Source organism: Rhipicephalus microplus, chromosome 5 (genome assembly GCF_043290135.1).
Source record: "Rhipicephalus microplus isolate Deutch F79 chromosome 5, USDA_Rmic, whole genome shotgun sequence".
In the NCBI taxonomy this organism is placed as follows: Eukaryota; Metazoa; Arthropoda; class Arachnida; order Ixodida; family Ixodidae; genus Rhipicephalus; species Rhipicephalus microplus.
In genome coordinates, this window is record NC_134704.1 from 117,424,541 (window position 1) to 117,441,646 (window position 17,106).

Below are 17,106 nucleotides of genomic sequence, written 5' to 3' on the forward strand. Positions count from 1 at the left end.
TTGTTTACTTGCAATCTTGTTTTTTTTTATTTTTGCACAATGATTCACTATGGTCCACATTAGTGTACACTCGTGATCTTCTTGTATATGTATTTGTTTTCATGATGCTAGTTTCCCGTATAGCTAGTTCTTGTCTTGCACTAAAATTTTCTAGGAACACTATTGTGGTTGCTGTTGTGTTTGTACTAGCAAAAGAAGTGCCATGATCCAGGCAGTATTGCACATTGTAATTAGGAGCCTACATATTAAATGGAGAAATAAATATTTCACTGAACTGTATCAAATGTGAAAACCCTCATACTCAACCTTTTGGTTCTACTTGTCCCTCTGGCAAATGTCATCATTAACTTAAAGTAGGCTATCTCAGTAGACTTAATATTGCTAGTTTTGCTCCTTCACTACACTCCTTTTTAATTTCTCGCTTGGGGATGACATTACAGTCATTTGCACAACAAGTCCAAAGTAACAGCTTTAGAGGGCTCCTTGCAACTAGGTCTGCTCACACATTCGTTGCATTCAACACTTCGATCTTGCACATGTGGGGGTAGGTTAGGGGCAAATGCAATGTTGCAGTTGCTTTTGGGATGTTACTAAATACCAATTTTCAATTTTAACAGACTTAAAGGCTTTTCTGTTTTGTGAATAGCCTAATTTAAAAGAATTAAAATGTAATTGCTTCGTTAGTGATGGAAGTGACCTTGCTTTTTGGAGCAAAATTTGAAGCAGCCATAAAAGTATTCGGAGCAGGAAAACATGCTAGTTTACATGACAATAGGTATAACGCGAGAACAGAACGACGACAAAGAGACACGAAAGAGACCTTTTTTGTCCTGTTCTTGCGTTGTACCTATTGTCATGTCATATCAACTAGCCCAAACGCCCACACTGCTAGTTTACAGCAGCTACCAGTGTCTTAGGAGCAGCTATCAAATTTGCCATGCATTAATTGGAGTTCAGAGCATTGTCGAAAAATCTTGGAAATATTTATTATTATGAAATGTATTTACCAGACAACAATCAAAGTACATGTTATGGTGCAAACAATGGCAGTTTGTTAAAAATGTGCTGTGAAATGAGCCACAATTTGAAATACTAGTATTTGGAGTAGAAATATTTGATTAAGTAAGCTGCCAATTCCTCAAATCCGTATAACAGTGTATAGAAAAGAATTTAACATGACACTTTCTATGAGAGAAATATAACATGCAGATGCGATGAAGGCAAACAAATACAAGCACAGCTGTGCATCTGTTGGAAATCCGGCACTCTTAGATCACCAGATTGCTAAGGTGAATGAAAGCGTTTTCAATAAGTTGAGAAAACTTTTTGCACAAAAGAGCACATGTACTCAAGTTCGTCGCACGTGATATACATACCATCTGTCGAACACGCACTCCGATACACACAATCTAATAGTGGCATGCATGAGCACACACTACTGAGAAAATCCCCCCACCAGTCTCACTTCTGGCCACTGTATGCTGACTGTGGCACACACGAAAAGTGCTGCTAGCTACAGCACAACAAAAAAGCTAAACAGTCTTCCACAATGAAGCAGTGATGGCAGTGCACGGTTGCCTATTTGAACGAATTTCAGAGGCACTAGTACTACCTAGTGTTGGTGCACATTAAAAAGCCTTTGCGGTCAAAATTTCTACAGTGGTGTATGGTGGTTTTGGGACGTTAAACTCTACATATCAATCATAATTACACACTTAGCCGCACCTCAAGTATTCCTGTAGGTCAGGTGCTCGAAGGCCAAAAAACATTCCTGTCTGACTTCCGTGCAGACACGTGTGGCAATTCGCGAGTATAGTGCCAACACGATACATTTGGCCAACGTTTTGTAGCAGGAGTTTTTGGTTCTTTTTGAAATCTAAAAAAGCGAACTCTGCCACAGTCTTTCCAAATCCCCACTCGACCGCCTGGCGAACAGTGCTCATATGCCTATTGAAAAGGGCTTGCGGTCGTGTGAGGGTGGCTCCAGCATAAGGCCTCATGAGAAGAGGGCACAGTGGGTATGCAGGGTCACCATATATCCCATATCAGTAGCTCTGGGATAACTTTTCCAGCTTCTGGTACAGTCCGCTTAGGCGTAAGATGCCTGCAAAAAAGGGAGAAAAAGAAGTTTCTTGAAATGCATTTCTTTTTTAACATGCCATTTTCAGTGTCATCTTGGAGTGATCTGTTGCAAAACATTCATTTTAGATTATCCTATGCGGTGCAGGAGGCTTCCTTCCATACATACACACACACATGCACAAACACAGAAAAAAAGGTCTGTTTGGGCCTTGGAGATAGCCAGGCTTCAGACACTAACAAAACTTTAGGCTACTTTATGGTGATTGTACTTGACAGTTCTATTATGGAAGTCTAAACAAACAAAGCACATGATTACCAAAATGTGCTTGTGACTTATAGCCTAAAAGCAGGGCTGTACGTTACCTATCTCGGTCTGCATGTAATCGAACAAGTACTTGTTGCCGCGGAACACTTAGCAGAAATTAAGGTACAGGAAGGTATAGCGCTAACTTTGTGTCAATAGTTTTAATAGCACATGTGAAAGGAATGCCTTTGCATTATCACGCAGAGATTAGGCACTGCCAGGTACAAGCAGCTATAGACTATAGGTCTAGTCACGATAGCCATTAAAGGTGGCCCAGGCATTTCATCCGAAAAGTGTCCACGAGATGAATACTGGCTGACAGCAAGCCAAAGTAGTGGAAGCATCTGTAATGCTTCAATGTGTTGGCTTATATTGGGAAAGGCTTTCAGCAAAGTATCATTGGGAAAAACTTATCGGGCATCAAACATGTGGTTAGGGTATCAAGACTCAATGTCACAGGTTTCAATTGGAAATTTAGCCTTTAGGACATTTTAGTTACACTTGTTAATCACTAAACACCTTTCAATTGACCTCAACACTCGCGTCACTTAGCACTGGAAGAAAAAAAAATGGAAACATGAGAATGGACTTAGCACTTGCATAATTCCTCTAGAGGTATGTTGATTTTTGTCGATTTGCACTATGTGATAATAGTGTTTGGTTAATAAAAAGTACGAACCAACTAGCCTAAGAAACACAACACTTGCAAGCTACCTTACTCAAAATCACTGTACTGCGCTTGCAACAGTTTTTGTACTGACTCAATGAACCATTTTTATGCGCTTATTATGCTAACACAGTGATCGGCAGGATTCACTGTGACACTCGTATTAGTAACTATAAGCAAACAGTATAATGAATGAAGGCACACTGACCGGCATCATGCTTGTTTGTGCCCTGCATATGGCCCATCAAGCTGGCACACAATTCCGTTTGCACACATGACCGACTGATACTTTACAGAATGCTGCCTTTTGTGGCCTGAAAAGTATATCCGCTGGTTGACTGTAGGGCGGCAAATGGGCCTCGCCGTGCCGTCCACAAAGCCCCAGCAGTTGCGCAGGGGTGCACCTCTGTTGTACACAGCCTGCGAAGACAAGGAAAACATACCTGAAAATCTTGCATATGACCGAAGCACTAAAATCGCGCAGCATTGTAAAAAAAATTGAACAGCTTGACAACCTACATAAAGATCAAGAACTATAGAGCAGGGCTAGAACGTGCGTGCATTAAAATTACACAATATGAATATTACGTGCTTACTTCGGAGTACTCTTCCAGATCATTCAAGCTCAGCCAGCTGTGGTTGTTGACATCCGCAAGCAGGTGCCCGAAGGTGCTATCGATGTGGCCGAATAATTGGCTGACTATATTAGATAGCGCCGACGAGTGACGGCCAAAAAGGGGCTCCAAGTCCCACCATCTATTGGGGTACGCGAGCCTGCGCAACCCCATCAAAAGCGCTTTTTCTCCCGACACGGTGACGCCTTGGCTGCTCCGAATTATTGGAATCTTCAGGGCCTCGGTCAGAACTTGCAGGTCTTCCTTGTAGAAGCGGAATTGCCTCCGGAAGGCCTGCTCGTCGATTTTGTTTATGTCTATATGGCCACCGGCTGATTTCCAAACCCTTTGTCCAGGCGCGCGGTAGCCGAGGAACAAATATTCTATCTCTGTCCAAGAAAGATCGAGGTAGAGCAGCTGGTCGCAGAGCACGCTGCAACGTCGACGACGCAACGGTGGCATAAGTCTCAGAAGAACAGACGACGCCGATGACAAGGTCCTATTCGCGTACGTTGCCTCGTTTTTTACACGTTGTTCTGTTAGATTGTCGCGCTTGTCGGGCTGGATTGCTTGGCATCGGCGGCACCGGCTTTAGTCGCAACTGCGGCACATATGAAAAAAAAGTTTCTTTAGTGTTGAAAGCTGTCAGAATAATAAAAAAATGATTTCTTGATAGTAATTCACGTCATTTCACTATGTACGTTAAATTTACCACTTTAAATCGTAAAAATAATATAAAATATACTTACGTGACCGGACGTTATGGCGCTGCGAGCGCATGTGACTTTCGTGCGGCTCGCGTTTGCGTGCGTACCACCGTGGTGCCAACTAAAAGGAATTCCGGTTGGGTATGCGTTGGGCACGCAAAGCCGCACGCTCCCAAGCCCGCAAGGCCCCAAGAGATTGCGTACCCAGCACTAAAACTCCCTAATGTTCCAAAAATGGAACAAACGAAAAAACATGCTTAGTCATTGTGAATGTGGCTGTATTTTTGATTATAGTTAATTTAGAAGGCCAATGCAAATTATCAACATAAATTTCAGTTTTTTTCCTGTTTCTTCAAAGTGCGGCATTTAAAAGGTTAATTAAAAGGTTAAAAGGTTAATTAATCTGCAGAAGTAGCGTTTTTCTTGCACAACCAACGAGTTTAACGTGATATTTTAGACTCAGATAGCGCTCAAAGTTCGTCCTTTCGTTGCCAGTTTTCTTTAGTGAGCCTCAAATTAAAGGCAAATTATATTGGAAACATGATAATCCTGACATCGATACTAGTCTCTGCGGATTATTTCCTCGGAAACAACCACCTTTTCATTTACATTTAACATAGCCTTTAGACTAACAAATCAAAGCCACTTGATGTCTAAATGGGCATCACTAGAAAACAGCATGATTCTGAGATCTTTGGAGGACAAAAGCAGGCTTCACTGCTGCTGGCAAAGCATTGCCGGGGCTTCCACTCAAGCAATTTATTTAAATGCGAAGCATTTCTTAGCAAACTTCGGTGACTTTGAGCGTATCTATCTATCTATCTATCTATCTATCTATCTATCTATCTATCTATCTATCTATCTATCTATCTATCTATCTATCTATCTATCTATCTATCTATCTATCTATCTATCTATCTATCTATCTATCTATCTATCTATCTATCTATCTATCTATCTATCTATCTATCTATCTATCTATCTATCTATCTATCTATCTATCTATCTATCTATCTATCTATCTATCTATCTATCTATCTATCTATCTATCTATCTATCTATCTATCTATCTATCTATCTATCTATCTATCTATCTATCTATCTATCTATCTATCTATCTATCTATCTAGCCAGCCACCTACGACTTTTTAGCTCTCCTGGCCGTTCCGATAGTGGTACCGATACCAAACTTGGTATGACATAACATGACTGTATGAAGAACATATTTGACTTCTCATAACATCAAAATCCTGACATGTATGTCATGAATGTCATGATTTACATTTCATAGTCCTGCAGCTCTTGCGGTGGTTTCTTTCACATGGTGTGTTGCAAAATTGGTATGGTTTGACATGATTACATAGCGAACACAAACGACAGACCCCAACAAGAAAATCATGACATGCGTGTCATGTAACAAGATTAAATGCCACGCTCATGATGCGCTCGCGGCCGTTTCGCTAGTCACATATACCAAATTTGGTATTACGGTACGTGAATGAATGACAAACGTATATTACTGGTGCAAATTTGATAATCATAAGATGCGTGTCGTGGAAACATGACTACATGCCACGCTCATGAAGCGCTGGTGGCAGTTTCGCTAGCTTCACTTATACCAAATTCGGTATTGCGGGACGTGAATGGATCACGAAGGTATACCGCCCCACCGCGGTGGTCTAGTGAATATGGTACTCGTCTGCTGACCCACAGGTCGCGGGTTCATATCCCGGCTGCAGCGGCTGCATTTCCGATGGAGTGGGAAATATCGTAGGCCCGTGTGCTCAGGTTTGGGTGCACGTTAAATAACCCCAGGTGGTAAAAATTTCCGGAGCCCTCCACTACGGCGTCTCTCATAACCATATGGTGCTTTTGGGACGTTAAACCCCACAAATCAATCAATCAAGGTATGATACTGGTGCAAACATGATAAACATGAGATGCGTGTCATGTAACAACATGACTACATGCTACGCTCATGATGCGCTCACGGCCGTTTCACTAGCTTCACATGTACCAAACTCGATATTACGTGACGCCGATTGATGACGAAGGTATGTGACTAGTGCAAAAATAATTATCATGAGATGCGTGCCATGTGAGAACATGACTACATGCCACAGTCAAGGCACTGATACATTTCAACATAATGCGGTGCGCGTGCTCGCCGGCGTTCATTTCGACGCGTCACGCCGGCGTTGCCACTCCAGGTGCCGGTCCTGCCATATACTCGCAGGCACGCGCCACGCTGCGTTGCTGTGACGCATGCGCGTTTCAGCGCGTCCGGTGTCCCTCTCTCACGAAAAGAGGGAGACGCAGTGTTGTCTGGTCAAGGCATCGGCATAGAGCTGTGGTAATCTATGGCATGGGCGCGAAATGCTGGATGTCGAATATCACGCCGTTTGACGTCAGGGCGCGCCGACGGACGCTGGCCGCACCTGGCGTCAGACTATAGAGTGCTCGTGTTTTGCTAACGTAGCGTCGCTGTGCCCAGCGTGCGCGTGCGTCAACGCTACATTGGAGTATATTGGGCCCTTCATGATGCGCTCGAGACCGTTTTGTTTGCTCCAAGTATACTAAATTTGGTGTCACGTGAAGTCAATGGATGACGAAATATATGACTGGTGTAAACATGATAATCCTGACACGCGTGTCATGTAAGAATATTAGAACACACCAAGCTCATAGTGTGCTCGCGATCATTTAGCTAGCTCCTCATATACTAAATATGGTATCACATGACGTGAATAGATGACGAAGGTAAACCACACATCAAAACATGGTAATCATTACACCGAAGTCATGTACGGCATCATTTACCACCACCTTCGAACTTTGCGCTGATTTTAAAGTGACATGTCAACCTTTCTCATGAATGCTTCGCATATCAGCGATGCCCAATGTTTGTGAGATCTGTCAATTTTTTAAACCTCCTTGATCGTTTCCCAATGTGATGATGATGATATGATGCCTGCACTATAGCTCTGCCCACTCAGGGCGATTGGCCAAGATTTGAAGATATGGCATTTAAGGCCTATCAAATGATACGTAATCGTAACAGAAGGAGAATAAAGCACACGTAAATACAGAAAAAGTGACTTTCAGCTGAAAATACAGAAAATTGACTCTCAGTAGTTCACAGTAATTTCATTATTTTTAGAAAGCACTGTTACACAAAGGAGCTCTTTGATACAAAGACGCCCACTTCCACCGAAAGCTTTTCGCTAGAAAACGCGAAAAAAAAGTTTTTGACAGGGAAAGTTTCGCACTTGATATTGCTCCCTAAATTTCAAACAGACTATATCCTTTGCACGCTGTACGTTGGTGTAGTTCGAATATTTATTTAGGATCAGTACATTCGACGACCACGTGACTCCCTATCGGAAAAAAACGAATGGTGGGCATGGTGGAAACCACCACCCACCATTATAGTGGATTAATGTAGTGGGTGAATGGTGGGAAATGCCCACCATGGCGCATGGTGGGTATGGTTGGTGCTGCAGTGCCGGCAACACTTGAGCGCGAAATAACGTCAGAATCACCGTGACGAGCTGCCACGAAAAATAAAAAAGAATTCTATAAAAACGGTATAAAAAACACCCGTCCCGTAAAAAAGAAAAACAAGGCGCCACGGAGTTTCGAACGTGCAACCTGCGGATTCCCATACGAAGACGCTACCCACTGCGCCACACCAACATGACGTTGATTGCGTGTTAAATACTTAGTTGCCATACAAACTTAAGGTTCAACTTGGTCATGTTTGTCGTGTACACAACATAGACAAGATCTACACCTGCTACTAAATATTGCACATTTATTAAACACAAGCAACTGCGGCCTGTAACGATTGCCACTATGTTAATGACACTAGTGCTATTTTTGCAATTCACAACTTCAAGAAAAAAAAAACCAAGTGGACTGGGGAGCAGTGACAGTTTACCGGCGGGGTCTGCCAAGTTTAATATCCGTTTCGCGCTCGTTCTAAAGGGCGACATCTGTTCACGCTTTATGACGCTTCTAGGCTCATTCCATAGATACGCCCGCCTAATCTATTTGATTGAGTATTGGGATGCTTTTCGCGCAATGTAGAGGGCGGTCGCACCAGCGCAATGCTGTAGCTCTTTCGCTAAAGCAACAACTACATAACGGCTTGGCCAAAACGAATGCAGTGTGCCGGAAACATTACGCTATCATATTGGTTCACCAAGCACACGAATTGCTACGTCTGAGTTCTCGTACAAAAACTAGAGAGGTGCCGGCGAGTGTGACCGGCGGCTGTCGGTGAGAAGACACTTAATTACTGAGTGAACTTGTTGTTGGGCTAGTTGGTAGATCATTTCGAAAAGTTAATTAGAGCGCGAAAACTTGACACAATCACTCACACACGCACACACCCATGAGCGCTGTGTGTCTGATGCATGGGTGTGTGCGTGTGTGAGTGATCGTGTCAAGTTTTCGCGCTCTAATTAACTTTTCGAAACACTTAATTACGTTCTCTGGGAGTGCTATAATCGCGTCGCATCGATGTTTGTTGCTTCTTGAGCAGACACCATACACAATGAAAAATGCTTCATTTAGGTTAATTGATGCCATATGGCGGCGCTGTATTGTCATACTTAATCGTCGTAATCATGTATTCTGAAACCCGGAAGCACGGATAACACAATTGTACGGGCTCGGTCAGTAGGCCTAACCTTTGGTGGAAATCATGGTGGTAGAACATGTAGTGTACAGGTCCCAGCTTTGTACACTATATAAATTGCACGCCATTATAAGCCCACCCGTCATCTGCGCACTGCTTCCCAGCATTATCGCGATGGTGGGCAGAGCTTCTCAGCTTGGTACACCATGTGGCCCACCATAACAAGCAGCACTCATCATCTGCTTAGTGCTTCCCAGCATTATCGCAATGGTGGGAAGAGTTTTTCAACTTGGTACACCATGTAGCCCACCATAATAAGCACCACCCACCATATGCTTAGAGCTTCCCAGCATTATCGCAATGGTGGGCAGAGCGTCCCATCATTGCCCACTATCTAGCCTCTGCTTTCCACCATAATTTCCACTTTACCCATCATCTCTACACCATACCACCCAGTATGTCCCAGCATAACCACCATATTTTCCACTACGTCCCACCATAGCCATCATAATTTCCACCATGCCCACTATTATTTACGCCATGCCCACTATTATTTCCACTACTCCCACCATGTTTTCCAGTATCCACCATGGCAATTTTTCCGAAGCTCAGAAGAAGAAGAAGAAGAAGGAGAAGGTACAGCGATCAGTCTGTCATCTCGGTTATCCATAAGCTAGAGTGAAACGACGCCCTTGTGTGAAAACTTTAAGTGGGAAGACTTCAGGATAGACTTATCGGTATGATATATTTAGATCAACTTTGTTGCTGTGGACTTTGTATGTGCTGCGCTTTACACTGCCTAAGTACTATGATATGTGCTGCACTCCTTAATGCTTCGCGTTAGTGAAGGCTAAAAGAGGACAGGGATGTTTGCAGCACTTAGTATATCTCTGTGAAAATTCTGACACACTGTCTTCAGTAGGTATGAAATACATTGGGCCAGGAAATTCTGAATGCAAGAGTGACTCAAAAGTAAGACCTAAGTACATTTAGGTCGAGCAGATGAAACTGCTAAACTGCGCAGAAGTTTTGTTGTCCTCCGCGCTGCTAGTGTGCGCCTCGCAACCATGTTTGCCCATGCACCCAGTGGCTAAAGTGGAAAGGTGTGTTTCGTGTGCGTTTGTGAGATGGTCTGCTGGGTTGTGTACTTGGTGGTCCCTGCATTCTCAAGGGCGAACTAAGAAACAGGACATGGTTACAGGAAAGGAAAAAAAATAAGACTTCTCTAAATATAAATATCAGAATGGCCAGCTTTAGATTCACGACAGAGTGACTTTCACAGCTTCTAATGTCATACTTTTTTGAAGATTTCAGTTATATGTACTGTAGAGGGAATCGATACAGAAATCGCCATAAGCGTCATTGGCGTTCGTAGCTTTATTAACGTTCAACATTATTAACGTTCATTAACATCATTAACGTTCGTGACTGAGCTGAAGGGGTAGTTATCCCTTCGCATTTTCCACTAATTGACCACTATAGATCTTTTCCCTAAAATTTCCCTACGGGCACCGCCATGAGCCCCTCTGGGCTGTTGTTAACATGTGTTACCCCCCAAAAATACAGCGCAGCCGAAGCTGTGACTTCCACTTTTGTACTCCCGTGCAGCAGCCCAAGAAGGAGGGAATCCTCCTCCGTGGTAAAAATGTCTATAAGTTGCTGTTCTCCTTCAAAAAAATAATTCTACTTCTTAGAAGCATGGATTTTATTCTTAATACACTATTTCAAACAAAGAAAGAACGGGAAAACAAAAGATGCAGTATGACATTCACTCCAGCAACATTGCAACCTACGGAGTGACAGACGACACGTTACCCCTCCATGCCGCGTAACACGAACGGCAGGGATTACAAACTAGATTTCTCTCCCAAATTGTCTTGCATATAACCATTTTCAGTATCGACCTTCTCCATGGTACATATATCATCACTATTTTAAATAGGATAGTTGAAGACGATAGCCTTTTCGGGATTCTTCAACGCAAAGACTTTGGTCTTGTGTCTAGAACGAGTTGTTAACGATTTAGAGTACGAGGTACTGTACTCTGGGAGAGTATAAAGCCGTCCCGTGGACCTCAAACCAGCCCGTACAAGGCTGGTTTAACTTCATAACAAAACTTTGGTCTCTCTGTCTGTCTGGCGATTGGTGTCTGTGCAACGATTCAGGCACCTGGCGAAAACTTAAATTCCCTACTTAAAACCCACCCATCTAAATCTGGTCGCTGTGTTCACAATTGTGGACATGGTCAACAAAGAAGTGAATATTACGCCTACTTGAAGCAAAGCATCAATACATCAGTGTTAGGCAGTGAATATATTTATTTAGAAAACGCATAGGTAAGCAATTTTAAATGCCAAATTGTTTAGTAAGCTGGGCTGAAAATGCGATGCTATCAGCGAGATGGCGAATTTCCTAGTGCTTCACTGAAAAAATTAAGGTCTTTAACTAAAACTATAAAGTCACTGTATATGCTCCCCATGTGAGCAAATAATAGGTTTGCCATATTGCCTGGTTAGCAGCTATAGTTACGCGGCGAAGCCACACTCTCTTTATGCAGGCGAAGCGTGTCACCGTTCACCAGGTGACGTGCCTGGCGTATCAACCACCACTGAATAAAGAAGAAACACGTGATTTCGAGACATTGCTATGAGAGTTCAAAAGCATTTTTAGTCTGTACGGCAACGAAAAGCGCAAAGGTGTAGCGTAGCACTGAATGACACGCACAGTCGCTGTCACATTGTCAAATGGGGCCTGCTATGGAAGATAAGCAACAACCAACAAACACAAAGTGTAGGTCCTCCGAAAGGCACTGTTTATTGCAGTATGTTTTTCGGAAAGTAGTGCCGTATGCACGCAAGTACTTTGCTGTCGAAGCTTCAGGAGATGCATCTAAAGCAAGTAAAAGTACCAGTTTAGCTAACGAGCTACAGAGCGCACGACGATCATTTGATAAATGGCGACCGCCTTGGGTGGTGCGGCCTGTGCACCAGCTTCTCTGCAGTGCATGGTTGCTAGCGGCATGAGAAAACAAATGTCCTACTATGAAACCTAAAGGTAGCACAGACAATCACTCTTACCATGATGATGATGATGATGATGATGATCTCTGTGGTCTTCCCCTTCATACCCGGGGGGCACCTTTTAGTGTCCTGACCGGAATGAGAAAAAAAAATCACACCAGGTCCATGAACATCACAATTGTTCACTGCCTCCTTGACCACCACTGTAGAAGCCTTGCTTTGGTTATTGCTGTCGCTGCCAGGGGGTGTACGTTAGTATCGCGGCTGTCGCCTCCCGGTGCGCCGCAGTCTTTCACAAAGCCGAGTGCCTCCGGTAGTGTGGCGCCATCTGTCTGACGGGGACACAGGCATTCGCAGTGAAGCACCAGGTGTTCAATGTTCTCCTCGTCTTTTCCGCATGTCCTGCACTGTACAGTGCCGTCGGCCAACGACGGGTCGAAGTGACGGCGATACACCTGGGTACGGAGCGCTCCAGCACGGGCCTCAAACAGAAGCGCACTGCCGACATTATTGTCGTATAATCGTTCGGCGGAGATGGTGGTCTTGTGAGCTCTGTATAGGGCCAGACTGGGTTTCTTCTCCATAGCCGCCTGCCACATCGACGTCTCAGCTTCCTGCACTCTATTCCGTACTCCTACTGCCCATTTCCTCTCACTGTCCTCCTGGACAGGGTCAGTAAAAAGGGAGTACTTGCGGCACAGATTGTGGAGACGCCTGCGCCATGGTGTGTTCATGCCCTTGATAGCGGTGTATCTAAATACACGACGGGCCCACCGATGGTCGTTCATGAGGCGAAGACGTCCTTCGTAGGCCGCCTTGCTCCTTGCCTCGCGTGCCTCGTAACTTGACCATCCGAGGTCGCCTTGTATAGCTTCGACAGCCACACGTCCATGACACGCCAGCGCCAGTCGCCCGAACTCACGTTGACCTCTTTCCAACCACTGGCGTGTTGCTTCAGGCAGGCAGATGACGGCGTTGGCGAATGTCAGCACTGGCACATGTACTGCCTTCCACAGTTCGCGCACCAGTACAAACCGGTTGCACCCCCACAGACTCCGCCGTCGCAGCACGTTGGCGGCCCTCACTGAAGCCTGTCGAACGTGCTCTTCTTGCTTGTCATAGATATCTGCGGAGGTGCAAAGGTTGACACCGAGATACCGGTACTGGTTTGATACCGGAATGCTTCCTCCGTCGGGAAGCTGCACATCAATGGTCTCCATGCCTGAAAACTGCAATATGGCCGATTTTTTGGCATTGAAGTGAAGGCCCAGACTCTTCAGGTGGTCGGCCGCCAGTGTTACCAACCTCTGAAGGTCACTGCTGCGCTCAGCCAGTAATACTAGATCATCCGCGAACACCAAGCCGGGCAGCGTCCATGTCTGCGCCAACCCACCAATCATGAGGCGGAACGCGAAGCCACCTCCCGATTCCACAAGTGCCTGCTCGAGTCCCGCCACATATATCATGTATAGCAGCGGAGACAAAGGGCAGCCCTGCCTGAGTCCTCTTGTCACTCTCACAGGCTGTGTTCTGGTGCCTCTGAAGCATGCTACCACCGAGCTATCTGCATAGAGCCGCCGGAGAGAGTCTGTCCACACGCTCGGCATTTGTCGTTGGTCTAACTGGTGGAAAAACTCCTCGTGTGGCACACTATCATAAGCCTTGGCGACATCCAGAAAACATCCAAGCAGACCTCTGGTTTCTCTCCGTGCCACCTCGATGGTCTGGGTGAGCACGAAAAGATTGTCTTCCAAGCGTCGGTTCCGTCGGAAGCCATTCTGGAGTTCCGACAGTATGCCCCTCTTCTCCGCCCAGCCACTCATCCACACTTTCAAGACTTGAGCGAAGAGTCTATATAGGACGCTCGTCACCGTGATTGGTCTATAGTCGCCCAGCAGTCCAGCGTCGCCTCCTCTCTTGCACACGAGGCTTACTCTGCCACATTGCCAGTCAGGTGGGATTGGGCCGTTCTTGAGGATGGTATTGAAAATTCCCGCGAGGTGTTCTCGAGCAGACTTCCCCAAGCATTTCACAAGGCCCGCCGGTATGCCGTCCAGTCCAGTAGCAGTGCTTGCACTGATACGCGGGAGTGCACGCTCAAGAGCGATCCTCGTTATCTGCCAATGGTCCTCTTCACTTGGCTGGTGAGGCTCATCCGGGTCGCCGTTTACTGCTGAGGTCGATTCGTCATGTGTGGGATTGAAGAGCTCTTGCATGTGGGTCGTGAGGTGCGCTGCGAGGTCGGTGACCGGTAGGTTGCTAGAGTGGTGTCGAATTTTCGGTGCCGGAGTTTGGCAATCTAACGAAGACACATATTTCCAAAATTTGTTTGCACCGTTACGCCCTGCCTCTGTGATAGCTCACAATTGTTTGCTATTGTACTGAGCTATTTTGCTTTGTACGAGGATCCGCATCTCTCTTTTGAGGCGGAGGTATTCCTCCCAGGTACTCATGCACTCCTCTCCGGGTGATGTCCTAACAGCCGCTCTGTGTAGGCGATTCGCCGTTCGTCTTGCAATAAGGGCCCGTTGCACTTCTTCGTCCCACCAGCCTTTGCGCCTTAGGCCGCCGCGGGAATTTACGCGAATTTCGTGCTTCTTCATGATGCGTCTCAGTTCGAGCACAAATTGATCATATGTTGGTGGTTCCGTCGGTTGAAAGTTCTGCTCGAATGCTTCCGCGACTGCCGCATACTTCGACTGCGGGAGGTGCCTCTCAGCTGGGTTGCGATGTTCCTTCGCAATGGTTCGCCAGGAGGATCGAGAAAAGCTCAACTTGATTCGGTTGTGGTCACTTCCTATGCTGAATTCACCCTTTTCATCGATGTTCATGTGGGTGAGACGTCGTGCTAAAGCAGGTGTCGCAAGCACGTAATCAATACAGCTGCGACTGTTCCTGGCGCTCCAGGTGTACTGTCCTTCACATTCTGGACGAAGATTTAGCACATCTAAGGCGAGTGTACGTGCCAGTGCCAGTAGTAGTTCCCCATTGGTATCCTGGAAGCCATCCAGAGCTTGGAGGTGCCCATTGAAATCGCCCATAATGAGAACCTCTCGCTGGTTTGCCCATTTTGCCACGTCTTCCCTAATGCACTGCGCCATTCTTGAGTTTCCAGCATCGGCTCCAGCAGATACGGCAAAGTAGGCCACCCCTACCAGGACTGCCAGCCCTTGCAGGTAGCCCTCAACCCACATATGCTCAACACACGGACTGTCCAGTTTCTTCCAAGCTGACCTAGTTTTCCACAGGAAACCTATTCCTCCCCCTTTCCTCGATTCACCTGAACGGTTCAAGCCAGCCCACTGCCAACTTTTATGTACTGATGGCTCTTCCATGACTCGAAGGTGTGTTTCAGCCACGGCATATATCTCTATATCTTCGTCACCCATCATCTGATATATATATAGTTCTTCCCATTTGCTCGCCGTTCAAGCACCATGTAGGTTAAGGAAGCCTACATGTATGTCCGCGTTCTTCTTGCGGCTGCGGCGACGGCGGGTCGACTTTTTCTTTACGTCCTGTGCCAGGAGCGCTTCTGCCTCCTCTGTGGATTGGCCATTTGTAGGATTGCCTGTCCCAGGGCAGTCATCATGGAGATTGTTGGTTTCACCCTCCATGCCCTGTGCTTGTAGTTGCCCGACGGGCGAAGCCCTAAAAAAGCACATAGTCTGCGTCCCAATCGTTGTCCTAGTTGCTCGGCGGCGTATTCACTGTAGGAAGTTCCATTCATCTTATCCTGGAGAGCCTTTGTGACACTGACGAACTCCAGGCGCTTTCCAATGTCTGAGCAAATTTGACGTAGGTTTTGATTCCACAACTCGCACTTTATCCGCATGGTATCGTGTTTGGGTCCTACTTCTGGGACGCCGCACACCACGAAAAAGTGGCTTTTGGCTCTTGCCTTCCAGGAAGTTATTTGGGACCTGATCTTCTCAGTTGAATCATGTGGAGATGTGTCGTCTTGGATTTATTTATTTATTTATTTATTTTATTTATTCATACTGCAATCCCTATTACAGAGATTTTAGCAGGGTGGTTACAGATATAATTTTCACAATGTTGGCACTCAAGATTGCATAAACCAAACAAACAAACAAAAAATAGAACAGCATGATGTAAACAATCAGGTCAAATTTGCTGCAAACAACTCTAAGGACGGCTCCATCACTTGGTTATTAGTTAATCCATTCCACTGAGTTACTGTACGAGGAAAAAAGGAATATTTGAAGCAGTTATTTCGGGACCGGAAAGTGGTTATTGTAAGTTGATGCCTTTGGCGGGTGGCGTACCCAGAAGAAAAGGAAATGATGTTGGAAACATCAAGCTTATAATGCCCTTTAATTATTTGGTAAAGAAATTGTAGTCGTATTAAACGATTTCTTTCGGTAACTGAAGGCTCATTGGCACGATGTAGGAGTTAAGTTATAGAGGTGCGTCCAAAGCTATTAAATATAAAGTGGACTGCCTTCTTCTGTACGTTTTCCAATTTAGTTATGTTAGCTTTAGTGAAGGGGTCCCAAACAATCACTCCATATTCTAACACTGGGCGAATGATAGTCCTGTACGCTAGAGTACGCACCGTGGAATTAGAATGTTTTAGAGCTCTTCGAAGGAAGAATAGTTTTCGGTTAGCGTTTGTAACTACGGAGTCAATATGTTTAGTCCAGCTAAGGTCATTGGTAATCCAAATGCCAAGATACTTAATTTACCTCAGAAAGGGTGAAACTTGCGGTGGAATAATTAAATAGTAAGGGTTTTTTCTTGTGAGTTATTCGCATAAATACTGTTTTATCGAAGTTAATTGACATCTGCCATAAATCACACCACTTCACAATGTTAAAAAAGGCACTATTCAGAATGATTTGATCGGTTACATTGGATATTTCAGAATATATGACACAGTCATATGCATACAACTTGATTTTTACAGGAGCTTCATTCACAATATCATTGATAAAAATTAAAAACAAAAGGGGTCCAAGAACCGTACCCTGTGGGACGCCAGAGTCAACGGTTGCCTCTTCTGAACAGCATTCGTTAAAAACAACAAATTGTTTACGGCTTATAAGG

General features: G+C 45.1%; 1 protein-coding gene and 1 pseudogene across 1 annotated transcript; both read right to left on the reverse strand.

Moving 5' to 3' along the window:
* Nucleotides 1-1,235: 1,235 nt before the first annotated feature.
* LOC119168443 (uncharacterized) lies at nucleotides 1,236-4,129 on the reverse strand (annotated as a pseudogene).
* An 8,089-nt stretch (nucleotides 4,130-12,218) lies between these two features.
* On the reverse strand, nucleotides 12,219-14,252 carry LOC142817547 (uncharacterized). Its single transcript, XM_075894583.1, has one exon. It carries the CDS (start codon nucleotides 14,250-14,252, stop codon nucleotides 12,219-12,221), a length of 2,034 nt encoding a protein of 677 aa, XP_075750698.1.
* Between the last annotated feature and the right edge of the window lie 2,854 nt (nucleotides 14,253-17,106).

What these genes read in the sequence shown, in the direction of transcription:
- LOC142817547 (XM_075894583.1), bottom strand. Translation starts at nt 14,252, where the DNA reads ATGCAAGAGCTCTTCAATCCCACACATGACGAATCGACCTCAGCAGTA.